The sequence below is a fragment of the Camelina sativa genome, chromosome 13 (genome assembly GCF_030686135.1).
Source record: "Camelina sativa cultivar CO46 ecotype springtype chromosome 13, ASM3068613v1".
NCBI lineage: Eukaryota > Viridiplantae > Streptophyta > Magnoliopsida > Brassicales > Brassicaceae > Camelina > Camelina sativa.
This window is the reverse complement of record NC_141892.1, coordinates 20113528-20138318: the sequence shown is the minus strand read 5'-3', so window position 1 is coordinate 20138318 and position 24791 is coordinate 20113528. Positions and strand designations below refer to the sequence as shown.

General features: G+C 33.4%; 2 protein-coding genes and 1 pseudogene across 21 annotated transcripts; all 3 read left to right on the top strand.

Moving 5' to 3' along the window:
* The first annotated feature begins 340 nt into the window (after nucleotides 1–340).
* LOC104736966 (CST complex subunit CTC1-like) lies at nucleotides 341–9305 on the top strand. Of its 20 annotated transcripts, none has more exons than XM_087480913.1 (17): nucleotides 341–1078; nucleotides 1166–1494; nucleotides 1591–1709; nucleotides 1786–1860; nucleotides 1956–2031; nucleotides 2144–2206; nucleotides 2315–2392; nucleotides 2500–2691; nucleotides 2981–3082; nucleotides 3194–3463; nucleotides 3592–3945; nucleotides 4049–4591; nucleotides 4663–4754; nucleotides 4844–5060; nucleotides 5133–5235; nucleotides 5760–6079; nucleotides 6502–6790. In XM_087480913.1, the coding sequence occupies exons 1-17, from the start codon at nucleotides 409–411 to the stop codon at nucleotides 6673–6675; spliced, it is 3777 nt and encodes a 1258-aa protein (XP_087337039.1). In that variant the 5' UTR covers nucleotides 341–408; the 3' UTR covers nucleotides 6676–6790. The 20 variants fall into 20 exon arrangements, 10 of the variants coding, with proteins under 10 accessions (XP_087337039.1, XP_087337037.1, XP_010455361.2 ...); XR_015577769.1 differs by adding an exon at nucleotides 7078–8561 and having other exon boundaries at nucleotides 374–1494; nucleotides 4046–4591; nucleotides 5133–5231; nucleotides 6502–6658; XM_087480911.1 differs by adding an exon at nucleotides 7078–9305 and having other exon boundaries at nucleotides 376–1494; nucleotides 6502–6658.
* LOC104738316 (uncharacterized) lies at nucleotides 7222–9305 on the top strand. The gene has a single exon (XM_010458509.3). The coding sequence runs from the start codon at nucleotides 7222–7224 to the stop codon at nucleotides 9193–9195; it is 1974 nt and encodes a 657-aa protein (XP_010456811.1). The 3' UTR covers nucleotides 9196–9305.
* A 2094-nt stretch (nucleotides 9306–11399) lies between these two features.
* Nucleotides 11400–17343, top strand: LOC104738315 (putative oxidoreductase At4g09670; annotated as a pseudogene).
* The last annotated feature ends 7448 nt before the right edge of the window (nucleotides 17344–24791 follow it).

The following is a 24791-nucleotide window of genomic DNA, read 5'->3' as shown; positions in this document are numbered from 1 at the left end:
CGTTTTGCATTTTCGATGGCACGTCAGTACACATGTGGATTCTAAGTCAGCATCTCTAACAGTTGACTTAAATCTGTTAATATGGACTGTGCAATTGGCTCAATTTTGTGAGTACAGGTATGAAATTTGAAATTTATTAAGATACAAGTCTAAATTGGCACTCTTAATTTGTACAGGCAACAATTTGGTTTTTTGGGAGGTGTACAGGTATGAAATGGCCCTGTGTTTAAGATTATCACAAAAAACGTTAGCTATTTTCGTCGAGGCTACATCTAAACGACATGTAGTTTAAAAGCTTCTCAATATGAACCCGGTCGGGTCTAAAAGTCGGGTCACCGTTCTCGGGTTCGCGCTCTTAATTCACCCTCTCTTTCCTTACTACCACAATTACACAGTCCAGTCCCTTGGATGGCAGAGCCACGGAGCCGTCGTCGCGGTGAGTCTAAAAATTCTCAGAAAATGGAGAACGCCATAATTCTCACGATTAAAGAGCTTGTACACAAAGGCCGAGCTGTCACCGGTGCATCGTCGCTATTCTCTTCCGCTGCTTCTCACTCGTCTTCCGAATCAAGCTCTAAGAACCCTAATTCACGTCCCGGTTCCTTCGATTCCGACTTGAGCTGTAAGTTTCTCGCACCGTTGAATCACCCAGCGGTTATCGTCGGGACGATAGCTCTTCCATCCAAAACCCTAATATGTCCGAATCGTTACTGCTTTCGATTCTCCGATGGTGATATGACAATCTGCTGTGATATCCTTAAATTCGAAATCCGCGCGATTGGGAGTAAGATTTGTGTTCTATCTTGGAATTTTCTTCCTATGAAGCATTGTGGTGGGTTTTTGGAGATTATCAAGTGGAAATTTGTGGATACTGGTAATTTGCTTTCTCGGTGTTCTGGAATTGGTTCGTTTCCATTGCTTCCTTCTTTGTTCCCGTCGCAAAACGATGACCGTAAGTCACGGTATAGCGTACATGGTGTGTTAGAGTCTATCAGCCCTGTGTCTGTTGTTTCTTGTATGGATGGGGAATCACGTGATTCTGTAAATCTTCCTGGGTTCTTAGTACATGTCATGGCCTGTGAGTGTAAATCTTATAGTCAGAATGCTGCGGTTGGTTGTAGTCACGCTTTTGAGAAGTCTGTTTTCGTTTACTTTTGTGGGTTAGTGGCTACGAGTTGGCACCCTGCGATAAGGAAGCTAGTTGGAAGAAATGTTGCTCTTTCCGGGTTGAAAAAGAAGATGATTTATGTAAGAGGTGATTCTCTGTTGGTCTTTGTGACGACCGAGAGTTCTGTTCTTCATCCACCTTGTATTTCTAAGAAACAGATAGTTTTGAAAACTGTTGTTGATAGGAGAGGTAACTGTGGTTCCTACCTTGGATTTGTCAAAGGCGTGTACTTGAAAGGAAAGCTTGTTGAGATGGATGAAGATGTATGGCTTTTATTGACGGATCAGATACTCAATAGATCCCACAGTATCCGAACTGATTCCCTTGTAAGAAAGTCCCCTTTTGCTTCAGTTTGGTGTGTAATAATAAGATTGTTTCTTTTGTTTTGGCGATAATGGTTGATTTGACTAATTTCAGTGCAGATTTGTATCAGAAATGTTCATTTTGTAAATACCAAATCTTCTTGGGGAGAAGTGCTTATACTTGGAGCATGCTTCAAAACCAGCATCACAGTAGAGTTTTTTTCACCTTTTGAAACGAGGTAAGGTTTTGCTATAAATCGGTGAATCCTGGAAGCTTTCTCTTATGTCCAAAGATTAATCCAGATGGTGCTTCAGTTGTCTTGTAGATTCATGTCGGCAGAATTCTTTTAGTCGATTTATTGAGTCTTTGTCCTTTCCTGCAAGATTTTGGTAATCTTACTCTCTGATTGATTTTAGCTATACTTAGTGATTTTATTCTTTTTTATGACTCATGACTGATATAGCTGCAATACAATGCTTTGCAGGGCATTACTTGTCAGATCGTGCTTCCAGAAGTTTAACGGAATTCCATCAGAGAAGGAAATCTTACGATCCTGTCAGGTAACTGAAAGCAGGCTTGGTTCTTTGCTTTGATCCTGTGCTTTACGAATTTTTCTTGCATTAAGTTTTAATAACTTTTATGGTCTTCTTCATTTTTATGAGGTGTTATCAGAAGGATGAACTGACAAAGATGTATGCAGAGTCACAAATACCGTCATTCATGTTTCAACCTAGGGTAAATTGGTAAATTCAAAGTTTAATACAATATGCAGCTTTTATACCCTTCTTAGGATACTATCTATGCTCATCAGTTAGTCATTTTATTAAACCATTACATACGCAGGGGGGGATCATTACTGAATTCTGCATGCATGAGTCATGTGGATGCAATAGTGAAGCTCATGATTGCAACCTAAAACTGGTAAGTGTATGGTTTGGTTAGAATAGAACGACTTTAGTCTCTTTTTAATTGGCATGCTTATTCTTAGATCTTGTGATATTAATTCCACCCGTTCTTTTCCGCAACAGGTAATGCCTATCTCAAGTTTTGTCCAGCACTACAAGGTCATGCTGAATGAATTGCTTTCTCAGATTAACAAAAACTCTAGTGCTAATAATTGCTTATGTCATTCATCATCAACGTGGAAAAGAGACAATCATACAAACACGAAGACTCTTGGAAGTGATGATATTGGTGTCATCTTGCTTGGAAAATTGAAGGTATATTACTTGTGACCTCAAAGGTTTTGTTTCTAGAATTTCAAATACTGCCACTACATATCTGTGGTCCAATTTATAAGAGCTGATATGAATACAGTGTGCCATCGAATAACTCATTAAAAATGTTTTTTTTTCTTAATCTTTTGAGATGTCAGTGTCATCGTGTCAGCTTGACAGGGTATATATCTTGACTTGATATCTGGAAGATATAACTAGCTTTTAAATAACAAGATATTTGCTTTTCTCGATTTATACCCATATGTAGCTGTGACATTATTCTTCTATATAGATCTCATCTTCTGGAAGACTTCAATTGCATGACAGAACTAGCAGCATAGATGTTCTGACTCCAGACCTTCTAAGTGATAGAAATGCGCACAGGATATTTGAGGTTAATTTTTTACTTCAAACTGCATTATCTTTCTGTCTGGCATGTTGGAGGATACCAAGTTTTTCCTATTGACTCTTCAGTTTATCCTCTTATGTTCGCTCTTCGATGTAGGTTTCTGAATACAACCTTATCATGGAAGGACTACCTGAATCAATGCTCCACATGCCGTTTCTTCATAATTCCTTTCGCTGTAGAAATGTGGTTAATCCCACTCCATTGGCCATTGAAAACACCTTGACAGTGCGTTTTTCTTTATCGCTTGGTACTGGAAGTTGCAAACACGTGTACGGGCACCATTCTCTTGACTGGAGGCATGATCTTAATGAGTTCAAAGGGAAAATGTTTCATCTATTTACCCACAAATTTCCAATGTTAAAAAATGTATGGTTTCATTTTTTAGTTAGCAATCTCCAAGTCTCGTTATTTTATTTATCTTGCTTAAAGAAATAAATGTTGTTGTTTATGCTACAAGAAGTTCATAACTGTTATGATTATTGATCTTGTACCAGGGTCACCCAGGAATGCCTGACTGTACTAGTGTATTCGTCGAGGCAATAGTCCTTCCCCTGGAACTCATTTGCTCTGTGACTGAGGAAGACGCAGCTGCTCCCGATTTTGAAGAACATGATACTTCTCAAGAAATACGTCCACATAAGAGATGTAAAACTAAGAATGGATTACAGAGGGAAAGAGCATTATCTGTGCCACATGAAATTTCCTGCCAGATGACCATCAGATGTGCTAGTAGTCACTGCTTGGTCTCAGCAGCAACTCTGTCTAATTTGAAGGAGAAGAAAAGTGTTAACATGCTCAATGCTAAGCGTGTGCTGTTAGAATTCATACCTGAATGCAGTAACTATTATGTAAGTATTAATTTCTTATTAACATTGAATTCCCAGGAAACAGCTATGCTGCACAAGGCTAATAATATAAACTAGAAATGATGCTTTTGCATTTTAATAGCAGGCTTTACAGATTGGCGGTTGCTATTTGATGAAGCATGGCACTGATGATTCTTTTTGTGCTGGACGGTCTGGCATATCTAACAATGACAAAATCAGTTTTCGACCTGAAACACGTTTATGGAGTGTGGAATTTTCTTTTGATGAAGAACTCACCCATGATGGATCTGTGGATGTATATCCTCTGGTGTCGTCTCAACCATCTCTTGTGGAAAAACAACATGTTTCTAGTCCACAACCTTGTTCAGATGTTTCGCTTCTTCTCCCTTATGATGCAAAAGGACTCTTTTCAGTATTTCTCAAGAACTTGGAAGAACTTAATAAGCCATTTGCAGCTGGGAAGAATAATAATAATATTTCGTGCTGTACTCACTTGGAGACGATAATGCAGGCAGAGCCGTCTCAGGTACCTCCTTCCAACAGCTTGTTTCCTGAAGGAAATCTGGCGTCTTTCAGAGGCGACGTAGTAGCAGTTGACGCTGTTACCTCTTCTGTCGTTGATGTTTCAAGCAGCTATTGCATTAATGTTCTAGTCAATCATCAAATTGTGAGTGCATATTATACTCTCCCTGCTGTCTGTATTCTTGTACCTCTGATCTTATCAACAATGTGTTTCAGGTGAAGATATTTGGTCCACTTCGAAGGCATTCATATCTCACTGGATTCGGCCCTGGGGCGAGTGCAACATTCTACCGGATTCTTGGAACAGGGTATAATATCTAAATAACAACAATTGCTTAATTAGCTTTTCATTAAGTAGCAAACTCATCTTCAATACCTTGCTTTATTGTTTCTGTAGAGAGGATAACAGGTTTGTGTTGACGTCAGCATCATTTATCAAGATAAACTCTCGAAAGGCACCGGATGGTCGGCAGTTAGAGAAACCGGCTCAGCAAGCTGCTTTGTGTCTTCCCAAAGTCACACCTCAGGAATACGTACCTTGCATGCTTGCTGGTCCTGCTTGTAATTCATTCTCAGGAAACAAGGATAATCAGCAAATAAAGTCTGCCTGCAAGGTAATATTATTTTGGATTAGCAAAGTTGTTTTAATTCTTACATTTATATGTACTGATATGTTGAAGCAACAGGTTCTTTCAGTTTATCTTCTGATTCTCCAAACGAGATCTGATGATCCCTCAGAAAACGAATGTAGGAACAATTTTGATATACCACTTGCAGGATTTGTGGTAGGTAAGTCACATCTTCTATTCTAGGGCACTCTAGCAAGGATTAGAATAAGGCATAACTTAGAGCATGTCACCAAAAAGGGAAGTTTGAGTCGAATTTGCAGAGATATTACGTTTGTTTTATCTTCTACAGTTGGAAAAAGGTCTTATCATATTACTGTATCCAACTGGTACTATTTCTTAGAATTGCTGTCCTATTCAGTCTTCATTATGTATGACATACAAGCGGTCGATATATGACTAACATCGTCGTAAGAGCTTCGTATTAAGCATTGTGTATGTGTGTAATGCTGCAAGGTAGAATAAAACATATAAAGATGTGTACCGTGTACGAGTCTATATGTTTATGTTTACATAATCTTTGGTGTTACTGAACGGATGTTTAGACTCATTTTATGCTCCTGAGTAGTATTTCTTCAGTTTCCAGTGGCATATAGATAACATACTTGTCCATTAAAACATTAGTTAATAATCTGTGATGTTTCCATTCTTTCTCTTTTCATGGGTTTTTCACTTTTCCTGGTTTAGATGACGGATCATCAGTTTATCTTTGCTGGACGAGTGGGGAAAGAGCGTTTACAATTCTTAGGCTGCACGAAGCGTTTCCTGAAGAAGATATTGATGTGGCACAGTGGACTAAAAGAGACAGCACCCGGGAAACAACAGTATACCATCTTGAACAAATTGTTCGGGTTCACAAGAGAATAGTGATGAAGTGCAGTGGATCACAGATTGACACACTCTTTCGAGATATCACCGTTGCTGTTACTTCAGATCAACTTCTCGCCAAGTCAGAGGATACGTTCCTCAAGTGGTTGATCCTAAATGCCATTAGCGGCCCCTTATGGGTATGTTCAACCTCATTTATCTTCCTTGATACTGGTTTTTCATTTTGTCCTGAACATTTAACGGTCATACCTGGATAGTCAACAGAACTTACTGATGTTTTTCTCAGGTCTCAGATTGGTTTTATAGTGTGGGGGAATAAACAGTAATATATTGCTACGTACTATTAAGTTTACTAAGCTTAGTCGGGTGGGCAGGTCTGCAATCAAGTAGATTACTCATATTAATGAGTATATAAGACTAGTACGACTAGTACGACGCATCAAAATAAGGTGGCATGCTTAGTTAAACGCTATGCGCATGTCTTTCGGTATAATATTTCCTTAGTTGCACAACTGGGTGTTTCTATGCCAAGTTAATAGTATTGATACACACTGTACTCGGTTTCTACTTAAGATCAACTTCATTGTTTTGGTTTAAGCAGGAAGTTGCCGCCAGCTCAATGGACATGAAAATGATTGCGCATTTGGAGAGGGAACAGTGCGTGGAGATAGATACATCAAGACTTAATCTGCAGAATGTTTGGGGTAATGAAGTATGCCAAGTGGATCCATTGGTTCGAGCTTGGAGCTTACTCCAAGGTTTGTTAAATAGCTGATCATGAATTGTTCAAAACATTAATGCAACATTCATCCACCAATCGGCGATTCTTGTCGACCCTTTAGAGAAAAAGACTAACATTCATTTGATTAAGATAAGTTTTTTAGTTTTTACTATAGGTGTTTCATTCAAATTTCATTATCTTATCTTATTTAAATCGTGTGCAAAATTCATCCACCAATCGGCACACTTTATGAAATAGAGAGAGAGAGTATTGTTAAAAGATTTGCTATTCACGTAGAGGCATTTGCGTCCAATTTACAACGAATTAAAATGATAACTTTTTATTTAATAATTCTATATACATTTTTTTAACATTACTTTAATAATTATATTTTTATTATTAAAGAAAGACCAGCAAAAGTCATTAAACAATATTGTTTGTTGTTATTTTTATCAGAGCATCATCTTTGAGATTAACGAAGACTTTTGAGAAGAAAGAGAGAAAGTTGAGAAGACTTTGAGAAAGAGATATAGGCATATAGCTTTGAAATTTCAGATCCAAAATTTCTTCTTCTTCTTCACATTCTCGTAATACACGACAATGGATTGTAAGGGAGTGTCACTACCGTTGTTTGACGACCATCTAATGATGCCTTGGAATGATCTGAGGAAAGGTGACTGTTGTGGACGGTTCGAAGCTATCAATGATGGCTACTATTGCAAATGCTGCGATTTCTTCGTCCACAAGAAATGTGGCGACGAGACCACTAAATATATGGAGCACCCGTGTCACTCCATTCACACTCTCAAGCTTGTAGGTGGAGAGAGGATAAAACGAGTTAGTCATTCTTGCGATTTATGTGGAAAGAGGATAGACATGGATCAATGTTATCGCTGCAAGATCTGTGACTTCGATGTGGATCTATACTGTGCCAAGTACCCACCACCAGAGTTTATTGACATTTCCGAGACGCATCACCACAAGCTCACTCTTCTCAAGAAGCGGATCGACTTCGATTGTAAAGCTAAATGTGGGCAGGCTGGTAATGGGTTTCCTTACAAATGTCATGAGTGTGATTTAGCCTTCCATGTGGATTGCGTATGGAATCCGTCGGAGGCAAAACACTTGTCAGAGGTAAACCACTCTTACCACCCCTTACACCCTCTTAAGCTCAAGACAGGTCAACCACCAGACTATTCTGATGGAAAATGTCGTCTTTGCGGAAGAGAGATTGATGAATTATATTATCATTGTCCTTCGTGCAACTTCACCTTGGATATGCATTGTGTTTTAAACCCACCACCAGAAAGTATGCGGGATTCGAAAGCTCATGATCACCAACTCATTCTTCTCCCAAGACTCGATTCGTTTACATGTAACGCTTGCGGGTTGAAGGGAGATCGAAGCCCTTACATATGTGTTCTATGTGGTTTCATGATCCACCAAGAGTGTCTTTACCTTCCACGCCTCATAAACATTAATCGTCACGATCACCGCATTTCTCGCACTTCTGTTATTGGTGTTATAAATTCTACTTGTGGAGTTTGCCGGCAGAAGATGGATTGGAGTTATGGGGGTTATTATTGTCAGAGCTGTCCTGACTATTTCGTTCATTCTAGATGTGCTACTAGAAGAGATGTGTGGAACGGGAAAGAACTCGACGGAGTACCTGAAGACACAGAAACTTTACAAGTGGTAATAGACAACACAACGATACAACACTTCAGTCACATAGAGCATTATCTAAGACTCCATATTAATGGTTTTAGATGGGAGGAGATCAAGCGGTGTAGAGCATGCACCTATCCCATTGGTCTCCAATCTTTCTACAGCTGTATTGATTGTGATTTCATTCTACACCAAACCTGCGCTGAATTTCCTAGAAAGATATGGCATGTGTTGTACAATGAACGACTAACTTTAGTTACAAGCGAGACCAATGTTTTTGAGTGTGATGCTTGTTATAGAATGTCTAATGGTTTCAGGTACCAGCGTGAGGGTAAGGTATTAGATGTCCTGTGCGGAACAATTTCTGAGCCATTTTTCCATCCAAGTCATCCCCATCATCCGTTATATTACATTTTACAAGATGAAGAAAGAGAATGCACTGGTTGCAACAAGTTAGCATCCCATGTGCTCACTTGCATTGAAGAGGACTGTTGGTTTGTATTGGATTTCAAATGTGCCACTTTACCCCAAGTGGCAAAGCATTGCACTGATGACGATCATCCTTTCTCACTATACTATGGCAAAAAGGCAAATGGTAAACACTGGTGTGACATTTGTGGAAAAGAAACCAATATAAGGACATGGTTCTACACATGTAAAGATTACCAAGATACTTTGCATATAGATTGTGTGGTGGGAGACTTTTCAGGGCTCATGCCAACAACCACAATACAGGTTTTAAGCAGATCATTTGTGGTGGTTCTCAATAATGGTGTCACTCGTCCATTTTGCAGATGGTGTAAGTCGCGTTGTATGTATCCCATCATGTTGAAGATGCTTGGAACCTCAGATACATACGTTTGCTCTGCTGGTTGCCTATTTAACGTGCTAGATCGAAGTGGATAGGGAATTTATGTTGGTTTGCTTCATTTGTATTTCTTGTGAACTCTTTTTTTTCTTGAAACTTTTCTTGTGTACGTACTCTTTGTTTTTCAATATGTGTGTTCTGATCTTTATTTTATTTCTATTATAACTAGGAAATATTTAAAAAAAATTAAAAAAAAATTAAAATTTAAAATTATACAATATGAAATGATTTGAATGTACTAGAATAGTTTGAATACATAATCATTAAACATAAACTGTTATTAAAAACACAACCATAAAAAAAAAACTTATAACAAAAAATATTATGTAGAATAAACGCAATTTAAAAAAAAACATTGTTTAAAATATTATAATATAGAAATATTTTATCAAGAATTATTGAACTAGTTGTAATGAATAAATTTAATTATTCATGTCCTTGCATGAGCTCAACCTTGTGCATGCTCTAGCATATCTTTCTTCTCTCTCCTCTTCTCCTTCGTCCTCTCTTTTCTATTTAAACACTATGTATTTCTCATTTGCTATTCATCAAACATTTTTATCAAAAACTTCTCTTTTTACTTGTTTGATCTAAAGAGTGCGTAATATCTTCTCAACTTGTTTATTTCTTAGTGTGTCATATCTAAGATATATTCAAGCATGTAGTCTAAGAGATTTTCATCTCTCTTGGAAGTACAATTCATTCCCCTTAAAATCCTTTCACTTTCATCGCCATTCATCTATCAATTCTGCTGCATCACCAAAGTTCAATCCACTGTTCATCATCATTTCGTCCATTCCACTCTAAAAGCTTGAAAATTGTGTCATTGGGAATAGATCCTCATCAAGGAGTCTATCAAAATGTACGATTGAAAAACACAACTTTTGGTGGCATTTATTCGGATTGCTATTATATATGAGGAATTTCTTTACTTTTAAAAGAATGAATGCTAGAGAATAATTTAGAAAGCTGTAAAAACTGTTGAGATTAAAATTTTATATTATCTTGTGTCATGGCAAAAAATGAAAACAGTTCAAACAGATAAATATATATAGATTTCAAAAGGTACGGCGGATCGAGGGGAAAAACTTATATGGGTCACTTACCATATGTAATTACTAAAAAATTCTTTAGTAGCATAAAAACTTGTGGGGAGGTAACAAAACGTTTAGAAAAAATGGAATAAGGGGCATCGAACCCTTCTCCCAGATATTTCATGGGGCAAACTTTTCCAACTGAGCTAAAATACATTATGATATGTATCAATTGCAAATTTTTAAAAGTTAGTATAGGGCACGTGCCTTACCTTACTACAATGTACATCCGCCCCTGGGTACGAATATTCGAATATACACAACTCTACAATGAACAGTTGCAACTTTACAAAAAAAACCGTTACAATGAACAATCACAACTCTTTGTAAAACATACAATTAATTTTTCTACATATTTTTTTGAAAAATTATCCAAAAAGTACGATTGAAGAAACACAAATTTTGGTGGCATTTATTGGAATTGCTATTATATATAGATTATGACTTGATTTTCACATACAATATATTATTTTTAATGGAATTATGTAAAATCATTAATAAAATTAAGATTCTCCTTACTCTAGAATTTATAATTGTTTTTTATTTTAACATTATAGTATATGTTCTAATATTTGTGGAATGCTATAAAATAAAAATAATTTCCATACAATAATGTATATATATATATATATATATATATGAAATTTTAAAATAAAATAAAATAAAAATATATATGAAAACTTGTCTCTGAGTGAAATTCAATCTTATGACTAAGCTTTGTTTATTAAAAAATATGAAATACTAGTCTTTGTTTATGACTAAATTTTAACTTACATACAATCCTAATTTCATATGATATACTAGTTGTATTACACTATTACTGAAAATGGTGAACACAGCACTATGTTTGTTTTTCCTACGGTATATTTCTTTCATTATATTAGGCAGAAGTGGAATTAAATAATGTGAAGATTACCTAGAATGACCTATATTTTGTATGAAATAACTAGAATGACTTTATTCTGGAAGCTATAACTAGAATGACCTATATCTTTTGTAAAAGACATTCTAACCTAAATTTATGTTATATTAACAAAATTGCCATTTTAATTGAATTATGAATAATAAACAAAAAAAATATTACAAAATCTTAAAAAAATCCTCATTGTCTTTGTTCTCTCTTCTCTATTCGACCCAAAAAAAATCCGATGGCGATGGTTCTTCTCCGAACAACAAAAGGTTACCTGGCTTCGACGATGATTCTTCTCCGGCGACGCTACTTCTCCGGTGATGGTTCTTCTCCGTCGACACTACTTCTCCAATGAATCAGTGAGTATCCTAAAAGTAAATTTTTTTTTGTCTCCCTCTGATCACAAACTTCTCCGCCCACCTTTTGCCATTCTTTACCATTCAATTTAACCATCGTTGCTTTTGTGAAAAAGAGTGTCTCACTATAACAAATATGTTCATTGATAGCAGTAGGGAAATGCTATAATATGTCATTTATAGCTTTTTCACAAACGCTATGTTAGGCCACTGTTATCGTAGGTATCACATATACGATAGCGACATATACATATGTTATAGTAGAAAGATCTACCATAGCAGTAATGAAATGCTTTGTTATCGCGTTTTTCTAATTTTTTAAAATAATGTTATTAGTCATTTTACACGCTATGTTAGCAGTTTCTACCATAGCTATATTATAGCACTGATCAAATGCTATAATATATTTTATTATATCACAAATTAGTGCTATTTTATTTATTATCATAGTATTTAGAAAAATATATATATATATATTTAATTAGATTTATATTTTTATATAAATAATCAACATACATAACCTTTATATTACATTAACCAAAATAAGTCTTTACATAAAAGTGCCACCAACTCTTAAACAAAATATAACTAACATCACAAAGAGTAGAGACAAACTTGATCCCACCAAATTTCTGAGCAGCCTCCTTTCGAGCTTCTTCCTCGGTTCTAGGCTTCTAGCAACAAACCAATAGTCACTGGACGCACCAACTTCCTTGAGCTGATCTCCCTCTAGAGTGGTATACCAAAGCTGTCTCGAAATACACCAGTCACGGATGTTCTCTAACCATCTATAAGGTTGTGACTGTTAATAAATGTTTAACCATTGTTGTTCTGGCTTTGATGTTCAGAGGATGGAGAAAAAGTTGGCGGCGGTGACAATGATGTAAAACTTTTTAAAACCCTAATTTCTGTTTGTGGCAGATTTGTTTATCGTGTAATGGCAGAATTATTTACTGTTGTTCGCAGATTTATTGTTGTTCATCGCATATTTGTTTTGTTGATGAATTTGAAGATTTAGGTTTGATAAATTTCTTTTGTGAAAGAGAGTGACAACTGTATTTATCCATCTTTTCTCTGGTTTTTATGCTCATAGGTTGGAGAAGAAGGTGGCGGCAGTGATAATGGTGTTAAACTTTTAAAAACCCTAATCTCTGTTTGTGGAAGATTGGTTTGTCCTTTGATGGCAGATTAGTTTAGTAGTGTTTGCAGATTTATTGTTATTCATTGCAGATTTATTTTGTTAATGAATTTGCAGATTGAGGTTTGATAAAGTGCAGGTTTCTTGTTTTAAGTTGCAGATTTTGTTAGTTATTTAGCTTAAGTTTGTAAACAGTTTGCATGTTTTTATTAGAGAGTTAGCTTAGAGTTAGGTTAGAGAGTTAGCTCATGCCAGATTTGTTTGATATTTGATGGCAGATTAATCTGTTGCTTTGCAATTATTGAGTTAATATTGTTTGATTACAGTGTTTTTGTTTGCGGTTTCTCTCACCCATTGTTTCTCGTTTCTCTCTTCAAGGCCACAAACTTCTCCGGCGACGAAGGGTGATTCAACTAGCTCTCCGGCGACACCAGTTCTCCATGGTTATTTGATGGCAGATTTTTTTTGTATATTACTACAGATTTGTTTTCGAAATTACTACAGGTTTGTTTTTGGAACTGCGGATTTTTTATATATTACTACAGATTTTTTTAGGATTTATTGTATATTTAATTTCATGCAGATTTTTTTGGTCAATTGTAATAAATACCACTAAAATAGGTTTTTATTCCAAAAATAATACAATTTAGTTTTTTTCCAAAAATACCACTAAAATGTATTTTTCCCCAAAAATACCTCTAAAATGTATTTTTTCCAAAAATACCACATAATTGAATTAAAATTCTAATACTAAAAACTAATTCCTAAATTCTAAATACTAAACACTACACCTAAAAACTATACCCTAAAACTAAATGTGTCAACCCAAACCTAAAAAAAAAAAATCTACATCCTTAAAAATCAATTTTTGTGTTTGTGATAATTTTGGAAAAAAAAACTTTTGTAGTATTTTTGAAAAAAAAAAACTAAAATGTGGTATTTTTGGAAAAAAACATTGTTAGTGGTATTTAAAGGAATTTCTCTTTTTTGAATTAGTAAGACTATTAATGCATATATTTTCGTGTAAAAAACACAACAAACACAAGAAGTTTAAAAACTACAACATAAGTTTAGAAAAAAAACATAAGTTTAGAAATTACAACAAAATTCCAACTCTCCAACAATTAGCCACACATAAGATAATATCTCCATAAAATACATGTTTTTATGCTATCGTACATGTTTTAGGATTATGTCCACTTTTATCACAACATGTACATATATGTTGTTTTATAAAGCATATCAATTTTGATATATACAATGTAAATCTCAAAATCTAAATCGTACGGTTCAGATTATTCAATCTTAGATATTAGGAAATAAATCTGCCACATCTGCAAAACTACATCTATGATGTTAATAAATCTGCCACCCATGTTAATAATATCTTAGTCAATTTTGATGATTATATGGTCAAACTTTAATCATACGGCCATGTTCCTCGATCTTAGTTATTAGCCTACAAATAAGTCTGTAATACAAAATGTGCAGATAAAGGGTATGAACAAATCGGCCGTCACTAAAATGTTAGTTTAGTCAGGATTAAGTCTGCGACCAATTATATCAAACAAATCGGCCTTCACTAAAAATAAGTCTGTGATGAAAAATAAGTTTGGTGTATCATTGAATAAAACTGTGATCATTACGAGTCAATCTAGCAATTATCTTTCTTCAATACAACTCTGCAGCCACTTTCATACTTATTATAAGTTTGTAGTTACTGTAAATAAATCACTGTAAAACAAGTCTGTACATTAAATCCGTGGTAAGAAAATAAATCTATAGGACAAAACAAGTCTGTAAAAATAAATCTGCCAGAGAAAGAAAATATGTGGTAACATCATAAAACTCTGTAAGATATGTTTGTGGTAGACAAAAAGTCTGCAACAGCTTCTAAATCTGCAACAACATAATAACAAATATGTTGAACAAATCTGTGACGAAAGAAATCTGTCACATATTTGTAGAATAAATCTGTGGTATAAATAAATCTGTAAATCAAAAACAAATCTGCAGTAATTATACAATAAAATCTATCACAGATTTGTCTTACAGATTTATTTTAAATTTTGCGAAATTCAGATATTTTCGTAAATAATGGCAACTTTTGCCACGCTGGCATTAAATTTTTAATGGCATTTTTGTAATAATTTTTTTGCAACAAAGCTTATCAAAAGTATTATAGAGATTAAAAAAACGAAAAACATTCTAGTTATTTTTAAAAGATATAAGTCTTCTCTAGTTATTAATTCTAATAAATGGGTCATTCTAGTTATTTTTCCATAAATAAATAAACAATCTGACATACTAACCTAACTGCATTTTCTAAAATTATTAGTATAAAAAAAAAATTATTTAGTTGTTTGACTCTTTATGAAAAACGTTTCATTATTCTTTTTTCTAATCAAATATAATCAAAAATATTCTTTTGGCCTAGTTTGTCACGAAAGGCACGAACTTTTAATTTTTGGTCCTCGGCTCGAGGTAGTCTTCTTTAGTACTAGTCTTCTTTCTAAACCTGTTTATCTTTCTTGGCTCTCGCCACTCTCACTCATCTGTTGCCTGATACAGGCACACCAATATGGCCAGCCGTATGTAAATCCGAATGTGAGTAATGAGATGCGCCAAAATCGCTAGAAAGGTCTCTCTTTTAAATTTGGGTTTATCTTGACTTCCAACTAAAAATCAATTTATAATTAGTGGATTGGTCCTAACCCTTTAAATATTAAAAGTGATTTCAAATTTTCATATGTGGGATTTGGATTGTATCCCAACAATCTCCCCTTTAAACCAAAGACCATGTGGGATAGTAACACGCCTCCAGATAATAACTCTATCTCGAACCGATCCCACTTGAACCGATAATAAACTCCTTCTTGAACTCCCACTACTTGGTTTAACAAAAAGCATGTCTGTATCCATTTTTTGAATTAGGTCCACCAGAATTTGCACCTTAGGCTATGATAATATGTTAATTTTGGGTTTATTATGGTTTCCAACTAAAAACCAATTGGCAATTAGTGGATTGGCCCTAATCCTTTGTATATTAAAGGTAATCTTTTCAAACTTCAGATGTGGGATTTGGATTGTATCCCAACACTCTCGTGCAATCCATCTCGCTCAAGCCACTATCGTAGCCGTGGCCAGCCGTTCCCTCGAGAAAGCCAAAATGTTCGCCTCTGAAAATGACTACCCTCAATCAGCCAAGATCTATGGCTCCTACGAATCTATTCTTGAAGATCCAGAGGTTGATGCTCTCTACATTCCTCTCCCCACAAGCCTCCACGTTGAGTGGGCTATACACGCTGCCGAGAAAGGGAAGCACATTCTTCTGGAGAAGCCCGTCGCGATGAACGTAGCTGAGTTCGATAAGATTTTCGCTGCTTGCGAAGGCAATGGTGTCCAGATTATGGATGGTACCATGTGGGCTCATCATCCTAGAACCGCTAAGCTTAAGGAATTCCTCTCAGATTCAGACCATTTCGGCCAGCTCAAAACCGTAAGTACATCCTTCTATAGATGTTCCCAATCTCAAGATTTGATCAGTTCAGTTAACATTTAGTGATTAACATGTGTACTCTCTTTGAATGATTGATATTTATATATTATCTGATTTTAGAGAGGTGTTTATTTCTTATAGAAGCTGATCTTCCCATTTCAGTGTTCTGTCTTGTGTAAATTTTTGTAAGGTTCCAGAGATTATTAGTAAACAACATACACGGTTGACCAGTTGTTAAACCAAAAAAACAAAAAAAAACATAAGTACGTAGTGAGGTCAGTGTGAATTCTAGTTCCTTGAAGAATAGATAGTGATGGGTTTAAAGACCAAGTTTACGTACAATATTTCTTTTGGTAATAAATCATTGACCACGTATACTTTAGGTGAGTTGTTTACTTCATTCTAAAGCAAAAGCATTTTTCGGTTTCTTATATATTATTTATGAGTTAGGACCTTTAATTGATAATTTTGTTTTTGGTAAAATAATTGATACTTTGATAGTGTGAAACGCTGTTTCTTGGTAATCTTATTTCTCCTACTTGATATGTTGGACGATGCAGGTACATAGTTGTTTCTCATTGGCTGGAGATGAAGATTTCCTGAAAAACGATATCCGTGTGAAACCGGATCTTGATGGGCTTGGTGCACTCGGGGACCTTGGATGGTACGCAATCCGAGCAACCCTTTTTGCCAACAACTTTGAGCTTCCCAAAACTGTCACGGCTTTTCCCGGTACAGTCCAAAATGAGTCAGGAGTGATTCTCTCTTGTGGAGCATCTCTCAGCTGGGAAGATGGACGAACCGCAACCATATACGGTTCCTTCTTGGCAAACCTAACGATGGAGATAACCTCCATTGGAACCAACCGCACACTTCGTGTTCATGACTTTGTTATTCCGTTTGACCGTTTCAGGAGTCCGAGTCATCGTTTACCACGAGTACTAAGTCTTGGTTCAATGACTCCGTGACTGCATGGGTTAATCCTCCGAGTGAGCACACGGTTAAGACAGAGCTTCCACAAGAGGCGTGTTTGGTAAGAGAGTTTGCCCGATTGGTAGGAGAAATCAAGAACAATGGTGCAAAGCCTGATGGGTTTTGGCCTAGCATTAGCCGAAAGACTCAACTGGTGGTTGATGCTGTTAAAGAGTCTATTGATAAAAACAACGAACAGATTAGTCTCTCGTTCTAATCACTGAAAATAAAAAGGCTAGACCAAGCCTTCTCTCTCCCTCAAAACATTGATCATCGGTAAAACTCTTTAAGTGTTGTTCGGTCTTCTGCAGTTCTGCTGCAACGTCCGTGTGGTTGTATACCATTTAAAATTTTGAAAATGTTGTTGGATACTTGCGGTTCAATTTATATTTTTTTTCTATAACGTTGTTGTAGTTTATAACTTTATATTGTTTTCTGCCTTTGATCTGATATAAACAAAGAAATTACTTGTTTTTCAAAATATTGGTTACTTTAAAGTATGTCATCCAGTAGAAAGTAACATGTGTAATAACTTAGGTCATCTCCAATGGGAGTTTGTAAACAAATATATTAGACATAAAGAAAAAAAAAACAAAAATGGTTAATAAGCTAAGAAAATATATTAGAAATAATTGATTTATATAGACACGTGCCTGTCTATGAATCGGTAGAGATTTATTGAGTAAAAGGAAAAAAACTTGCGCCTTATTTTTTTTTTTCTTCCTTCTCTCTCGCGATGTTTCGTTATCTCCGATAGCGAAAGTATGTTTACTATATCATCCAGTTGGTTACTTTAAAGTATGTCATCCAGTAGAAAGTAACAAGTATTAAGAGATTGGGATTTGGGACCGATTTGGGACCAAAGCTTTTTGTACAGTCTTCTCCTCTTTTCTATAATCTATTTCTTCCTCCTAATTTTTAGTAGAATTAACTAACAAAGTAATTGAAAATTTTGACAATGGTTATTAGTTTTATAACTAGATCACAACTTAACTCCAACTTTGACCATTAAATCACAATTTAAAGAAGATGTCCAATAATTTTTGCCGTGGCTTTAGGATTTTGGGTGTGGTTTGTAAAAATGAAAGACTGATTAGTAGATATTAGTTGTAGGCTGTAGATTTGCATTTCTATTTATATTTTAAAATAATTATTTTATTAAATATTTTATTATATAAAGCATCATTTTTTTGTGATGTGGAAAAAATAGCTTCTACAGCTAAAAAATGAAAGAAAATGAAAGTGGACCATAAATTTGAAAAAAAAAACAGACTAATTGGTTTAGGCCGCTGTGTCCGCTGTTTGCTATGCTTTGACCGTTGTTGTTGGTGAAGTTTTTTTTTGGCATCCTAAAGGCTAAAACCAATACCAATCAAGACTTTTGGCTAAATCCAAGAATAAAAAGACAAAAGGTATGAATGGTAACAAAGTTAAAACGGAGCGGACGCAGCAGACACAACAGACAAAACAACATCAAAATGGACGCAACGATCAAAGCATATGAAGTTAAGTGGACCAAAAAGGCGGTTTTATGAGATGAATGGTAAAAGACGGACAAATTAGACTATATTTTTTTTCTAAATAATATTATATTTAAAAAAAAAATTCCTTAATACAACATAGTAAAAAGATGAAAATATGCTACATTACAAACCCAAATATAAAATCAAATACTCTGGTTTTCCCATAACATAGTTAAGATAGTTTCTCGAATATTCGATATGTGTTGTCCATCTGCATTCTATGCTTAATCAAGCTCATAAGATGCATTGTCTTAATCCTCAGTTTGAGTCCCTATAAAATCTTTCACAAAATCTGCATCTCTAAAATTTGAAACTCTAATAAAATTATGAAGACCCACTATTGGAATAATTACTCTCTTTTGGATATTCATATCATATCTCGAAAAATCAGTTAAAATTCTACATTTCTTCTTCCACACTCCAAATGTGCGTTCAATGATAGATCAAAGAGATGCATGAGACCTATTAAACAATTCTTCCTTATTTCTCGGAGGGGGACCAATATAGAATTGTGACATGTGATATCTAACAAATCTATTTCGTGTTGACCTATAAGGAGCTAGAAATCATTGCTTATTAGGATACCCAGTGTCAACTTCATAATACTTGTCTGTAGGAAAAAAATGGATATTCAGAATCTCCATTTTGTGCAAGTGAAAGGACAGTTGTATCGTGACATGAACCCGGTGCTCCATTCCATACGTATATGAATAGCATATTCATATCACAAATCGCCATTATGTTGATGCTTGCATAGTCGTGTCTGTTCGAATACATGGCTTATAGCTCAGGCTTTACTTTAACACACACATGAGTTCCTTCTTCTGCCATAATCTTTCCCGTAATATTATCAACTGAAATTCCAGTATAAATTTGTAGTTGCTTCCAAAACTTGAACTCTTTCTTCCATTGATCAATTTTATTTTTCATTGTGTCCCATACTAAACTTTAACCGTAGATTTCATTGAACTTAGAAACTATAAATGCTCTACCGGCTGGCCAGGATCTTTAAACCTATATTGATTCATTCATAATGCTTCATCGCATAGGTTAAGTCGTCTGGAGACCACCGACGTGCAGCTCTCTGCATATATATATTCTAATTGTTGTTTTTTTAATATTAGATATGTCATATTTTGAAAAGTTTTAACTCAAGTTTTTCATTTTAGCTACATTAACTTAAAATATTATTAAAGATATGCATCAATTATTTCATATTATGTTATCAATATTTTCATTTATGAAATTGTAAACTAATTAAAGATGAAAATTCACAATAATTTACTCATTTAAATTTCAAAAAAATACATATTTTTTTTAATTTTAATATTGAAGCTAGATATGTCATATTAATAAAAAATGAAAATTTATTAATCCGTATTAGTTATATTTATGAAAATATTTTTTGAACCATTAATCAATTATTTGAAAATATTTTAAAATTCTGAACTTATAAACTATCGATACATAAATATTCACAATATGCTTCTCACTCGTAAATATTTATACTTAAAATATTTTAAAGCATTAATCTATCCTAAAATAAGCTAACAAGCTTTTAAGTTTTCTGAAAAAATATCAAACAATATTTTCTTTATAGAAATGTACCCGTATTTGTGTAGAAGGTGGAGATCTAGTGTTTGTATTTCTTCTTCTAGAAGACATCACTATAATGAAGCTAGAAAAAAACAGTTAATCAATAAGTGAATAGATATAAGATAAACTTACATGATTTGAATAGATATTATTTACCTAGATTAATGCTAAAACTTTTTTTTATATAGTGAACAAACAACAAAAATGCTGAGAAGATTTTTTTTTGAGTATTTTTCAATTTGTAGTGAAATTCTGTAGCAAAAGATAGAGTGGATAGTGTAAGTTTGGTTCCTCCCGATTATAAACACAAAATATGAGGAAAAATTAAATTCAAAAGAATTTTTTTTTTATTGGTTGTAAAAAAGCAGACAACTTTTCTGTAGACTGAACCACTCCTCTTGTGTGCATGGACTACTTCCAAATGGGTTCATCTCTTCTTCTGTCCGCTTTTACTTTTTCAATTTCTTAATATATATATTTTTAGTCCACTTTACTGAGGGCAGAAGCTGAATGGTAAATAAAGTGCGGACAAAACAACAATTGGACAAAAACGTTGAGAAGAATAAAGAAAAAAGAACAAAACGGTTAAAGGAGGCTCTGTTGTTTTCCATTTTTACATATAAAAATAAAAATAAAAATCTAAAATTCTTTATATTCTTCGTTTTTTCTTGTTGTCAATATTATTGTCTAATGACCAAAATTATATGCTTCTTTTTTAAAGGGAATTCAAACTTGGATTTGTTGAGAATAAAAACAATGGCGAGTTGCTCTTTCGTATATATTCTTTGTAATTAATAAATATTTAAATTATAAATTTATGTTTTAGAAAAAAAACTATGGGTATGAATGGTGACAGTAGTTAGGGCGCACAAATCCGTCAACTGTTTAGTCCGCTCCAAAAATACAGCGGACAACAGACCGCTGCGCCCAACTCTATGGAACTAAATGATAACCGCGGACTTAGTAGTGCAGGACAAACATTTTGATAGTTCGATACGATTCAATTGCGGTACATGCGGAACAAATGTATTTGCGGGACAAGTGCGGTTACTCCAAAATAAGCAGTACAAAATAATGTTTGATTGGTGAAAAACATTTTGCTGTACGCAAGTTATATTATTTTATAAATAAAAATAACTAGTATAATTATATATTATAAATAAATATTATAAGAAAATATATTATAAATTTGTTTTTTTAATTGTTAATGAAATAGTAATTTCAAATACTATTTATAAACTTCAAAAACCAAAATTATTTGAAATTAATTCTGTAAATTTTAGTTCATGAAAATATACAATGTTTTAAAAATAATTTCGTTCTAGAGGAAACTATGGATTTCATTTTCAAAATAACTTTTTTCTTCTACAAATCTGTTTTGATATTAAAATTGATTATTTTTAATTTGGGAAGAAATAGTGAAGTAATTAATTTTTGGAAAAGAAAAAGAAAACGTAATTTATTTATCAAAAGTTTTAAAATTTTAAAATTGAAAATAATTTTTTAGCATAGTTTATTGTTAAAATATTATGTTGTGCGTTATTTAGAAAACTACTGCTAAATGGTTGTTGGGCACAAAAAAAGGCGGTCCATTTGTTATTACGTTCACCTAAAAAACGTAAAGTGATTTTTGATTTTCTCTTTCCAAAAATGCAAATTACTGAATGAGTATATAAATGGTGACATATAACAGTTTTTTTTTAAAAACTGTTGAAATACGCATTTCGACGTGCTGCCATTCATGGCCTATTTGTAAACAAATACGGTTCGCAGTTGGTACGCAGCGGTTTGCTTTCTATTATTCTTAGGTTATGAATGGTAATACTTAATAAGCAGATTTTGAGTGTGTTTTTATTATTATTACCAATCAACCGAATTTATCTACCACACTTGAGTATTAATAAAGTTACATTAAAAAATAAGAATAGGTAAAAGCGGTTCAATATTATGAAGAAAATTTGAAAACCTCACATTACTAGTGACACGCACTTTCTTATGATTCAAATGGTAATCGCGGATTTAGTAGTGCATGACAAAAAAATTGTTTGTGTGGTACGGTTTAATTGTAGTACGTGCGGGATAAATGTATTTGCGGGATCAGTGCAGTACAAAATGATGTTTGATTGGTGAAAAACAATTTGCGGTATATTTTATTAAAAATATATATAATTTTGTATAATCTAATAAATTTTTAACAATTGTAATTTGATCCATTAAACAATATTTAAAAAATGATGTAGATTACGTATTATAGATATATGGTAGTAAAACATATATTAATAATTGGTATAATTATAAATTATTTTATTGGTTTGTGTTAATTAAGAAAATCATATCTTATATGGATTTATATATTTTATCTATTATAATAATATTTGTATGAGTAAATTAGTAAATATTTGTAAATGTTATTATATTAAAATTTTATTACAATACAATAATATACTCCATGTGTTAAGAATATTTATTTACAAATAAAATTTATAACCTATAATTGTAATAATTTTTTAATTCAAAGAATATAGATTAATAAATATTATCTATAAATATTAAACCACATGACGACTTTGTATAATTAATAAACAATTCAAAATATTGAAAAATATATTTTTAATAGGTTGAAATTCTAATAAAATGTGATTTAAAATTTATTAAATATAAGTATAGATGGAACTTATATATATATATATATATCAAATTCAGTGAACTAAAAACAAAAACAAAATGCAAAAAAAAAAACCTTTTGTCCACTGGTCATTGCGGATTTAGAAAAACCGCTTGATAATTCATTGATGTTGCCTATAATAGCCGTCTAAGTGTATTTTCAATCTAAAACCCCGCGAATGTTTTTTTTCTTTTTTTTGAAAAACGCCAATTATAATATTTTATTACCATAATCTCTCACACTCCGATTAATATAATCTCTACAAATCTCAAAGATATAACCAATTACCAACCTATTTCTATAATCAAATGCATAATTATCATCTTATAAAATTCATATTTCCAAACAAATACATAATGTTACCACCAAGACAAACATTTAATTCTCTATATATCTTCTTTGTAAAGTAAATATTGTTCGAAAAAATCTCTGTTTTAATAAAACGAAGATTACATATATCTCTCTTTTAGTGAGTACATTGTAAAGTCCTTGCTTATCAAACATAATGGAATCTATAAATACTATCTTCACAAACGAAACCTAACAACACCCACAACTAAAACCTACAATTATGTTTTACGATGTATTAAGAAATGGTTCTTTCCTTCTATGTTACCTTAATCTACAGGTTTTGGCTTTTGGGGAATGGTTATGGTTTTGATTCTTTTATTATGGTTGTTCATGTTTCATGTTTGGGTGTGGATATATTTGCAGGGTTTTGTTTGGTCTCATATTTCTGATGAAATTATCCTCGATGTAAAGTAAATATTTGTAAGATTGAAACGATCCGACCCATTTTTTTTTTAATAAATAATAAATAATAATAATATTAAGAATAAATACTCTATAACTAGTGGTCCCATATCCACTAGTCACCTAACCACAATTAAACCAAACAGCATAATAAAACCAATACCATAAACCAATAAATATCTAATAATTAATAACCAGTAACTAAAGTATAACAATTCCAATAACCAAATATCAGGAAACATAGAACCAGCAACCTAGCAATGTTCTAATGACCCAACTCTAGCAACCTAGCAACGCCAGATAACAACCAATCGAGTCCCTAGAACGTCCTCCTCTTCATTGCCTTGATTCCACGATCACACTTTGCCTTTACCTGCACCACAAACATATATTGAGATGCATGAGTATTTGATAAACACTCAGTGAGACAATCATCCCATCTAATGGGCTATGGTAAATATTTGTAAGACTGATCAAGAGAATGTAAACATAATCCATTGCACCCAAATATTTTCGTTTTCTTAATTACAAAAGAGTTTGAGCCGCGGTATACCGCAGGTTAAAATCTAGTTTATATTTATAATGCAAGCAATTACAAAGAACAAAAATGCATAGAAAAGTAAATTGATGTTAATGGTAAACTCTTCGTGGGTAAATTCTCCAACGAATAGGCCATAAATAGAAGTGATAATTGCAATTAAACAAACAATTAGAAACAAGCTAATCATTTTACAAAATGAAAACTTAAACAACTTTCTTTAGAAAATTTTATGAGGAGTGATGCGGTTTTAGATGAATGAAAGAGTGAAAATATGAGTGTATTTATAGATTGAAAATTACTGTTCATAGCCGTTTGAAAAGTGTAAGATTTTTGAAAAATTTTCTTTGTGACCGTTGGTAAAAAGTATTAAGCATAAAATAAATCATAAATTGAACAATCAATCAGTTAAAATTTAGCAATTTCAGAGATATATTAATATACAGGTGGCTAAGCCTCCTTATATATTAACTATAATATAAATATAATTTAAGGGCAATATTATGGTGCTGGAGTTATCCATATTATAACAGTAAATAAATTATGGTGACGGAGTCATCCACATTACCGGCGGCTGAGCCGTCCATTGT

Excerpts from the sequence above, each read along its gene's own strand:
- LOC104736966 (XM_010457057.3), top strand. The coding sequence starts at position 409 with ATGGCAGAGCCACGGAGCCGTCGTCGCGGTGAGTCTAAAAATTCTCAG. Across the intron at positions 1,495-1,590 it reads GTATCCGAACTGATTCCCTT|ATTTGTATCAGAAATGTTCA; the intron begins GTAAGAAAGTCC and ends ATTTCAGTGCAG. Across the intron at positions 5,236-5,759 it reads ACTTGCAGGATTTGTGGTAG|ATGACGGATCATCAGTTTAT; the intron begins GTAAGTCACATC and ends TTCCTGGTTTAG.
- LOC104738316 (XM_010458509.3), top strand. The coding sequence starts at position 7,222 with ATGGATTGTAAGGGAGTGTCACTACCGTTGTTTGACGACCATCTAATG.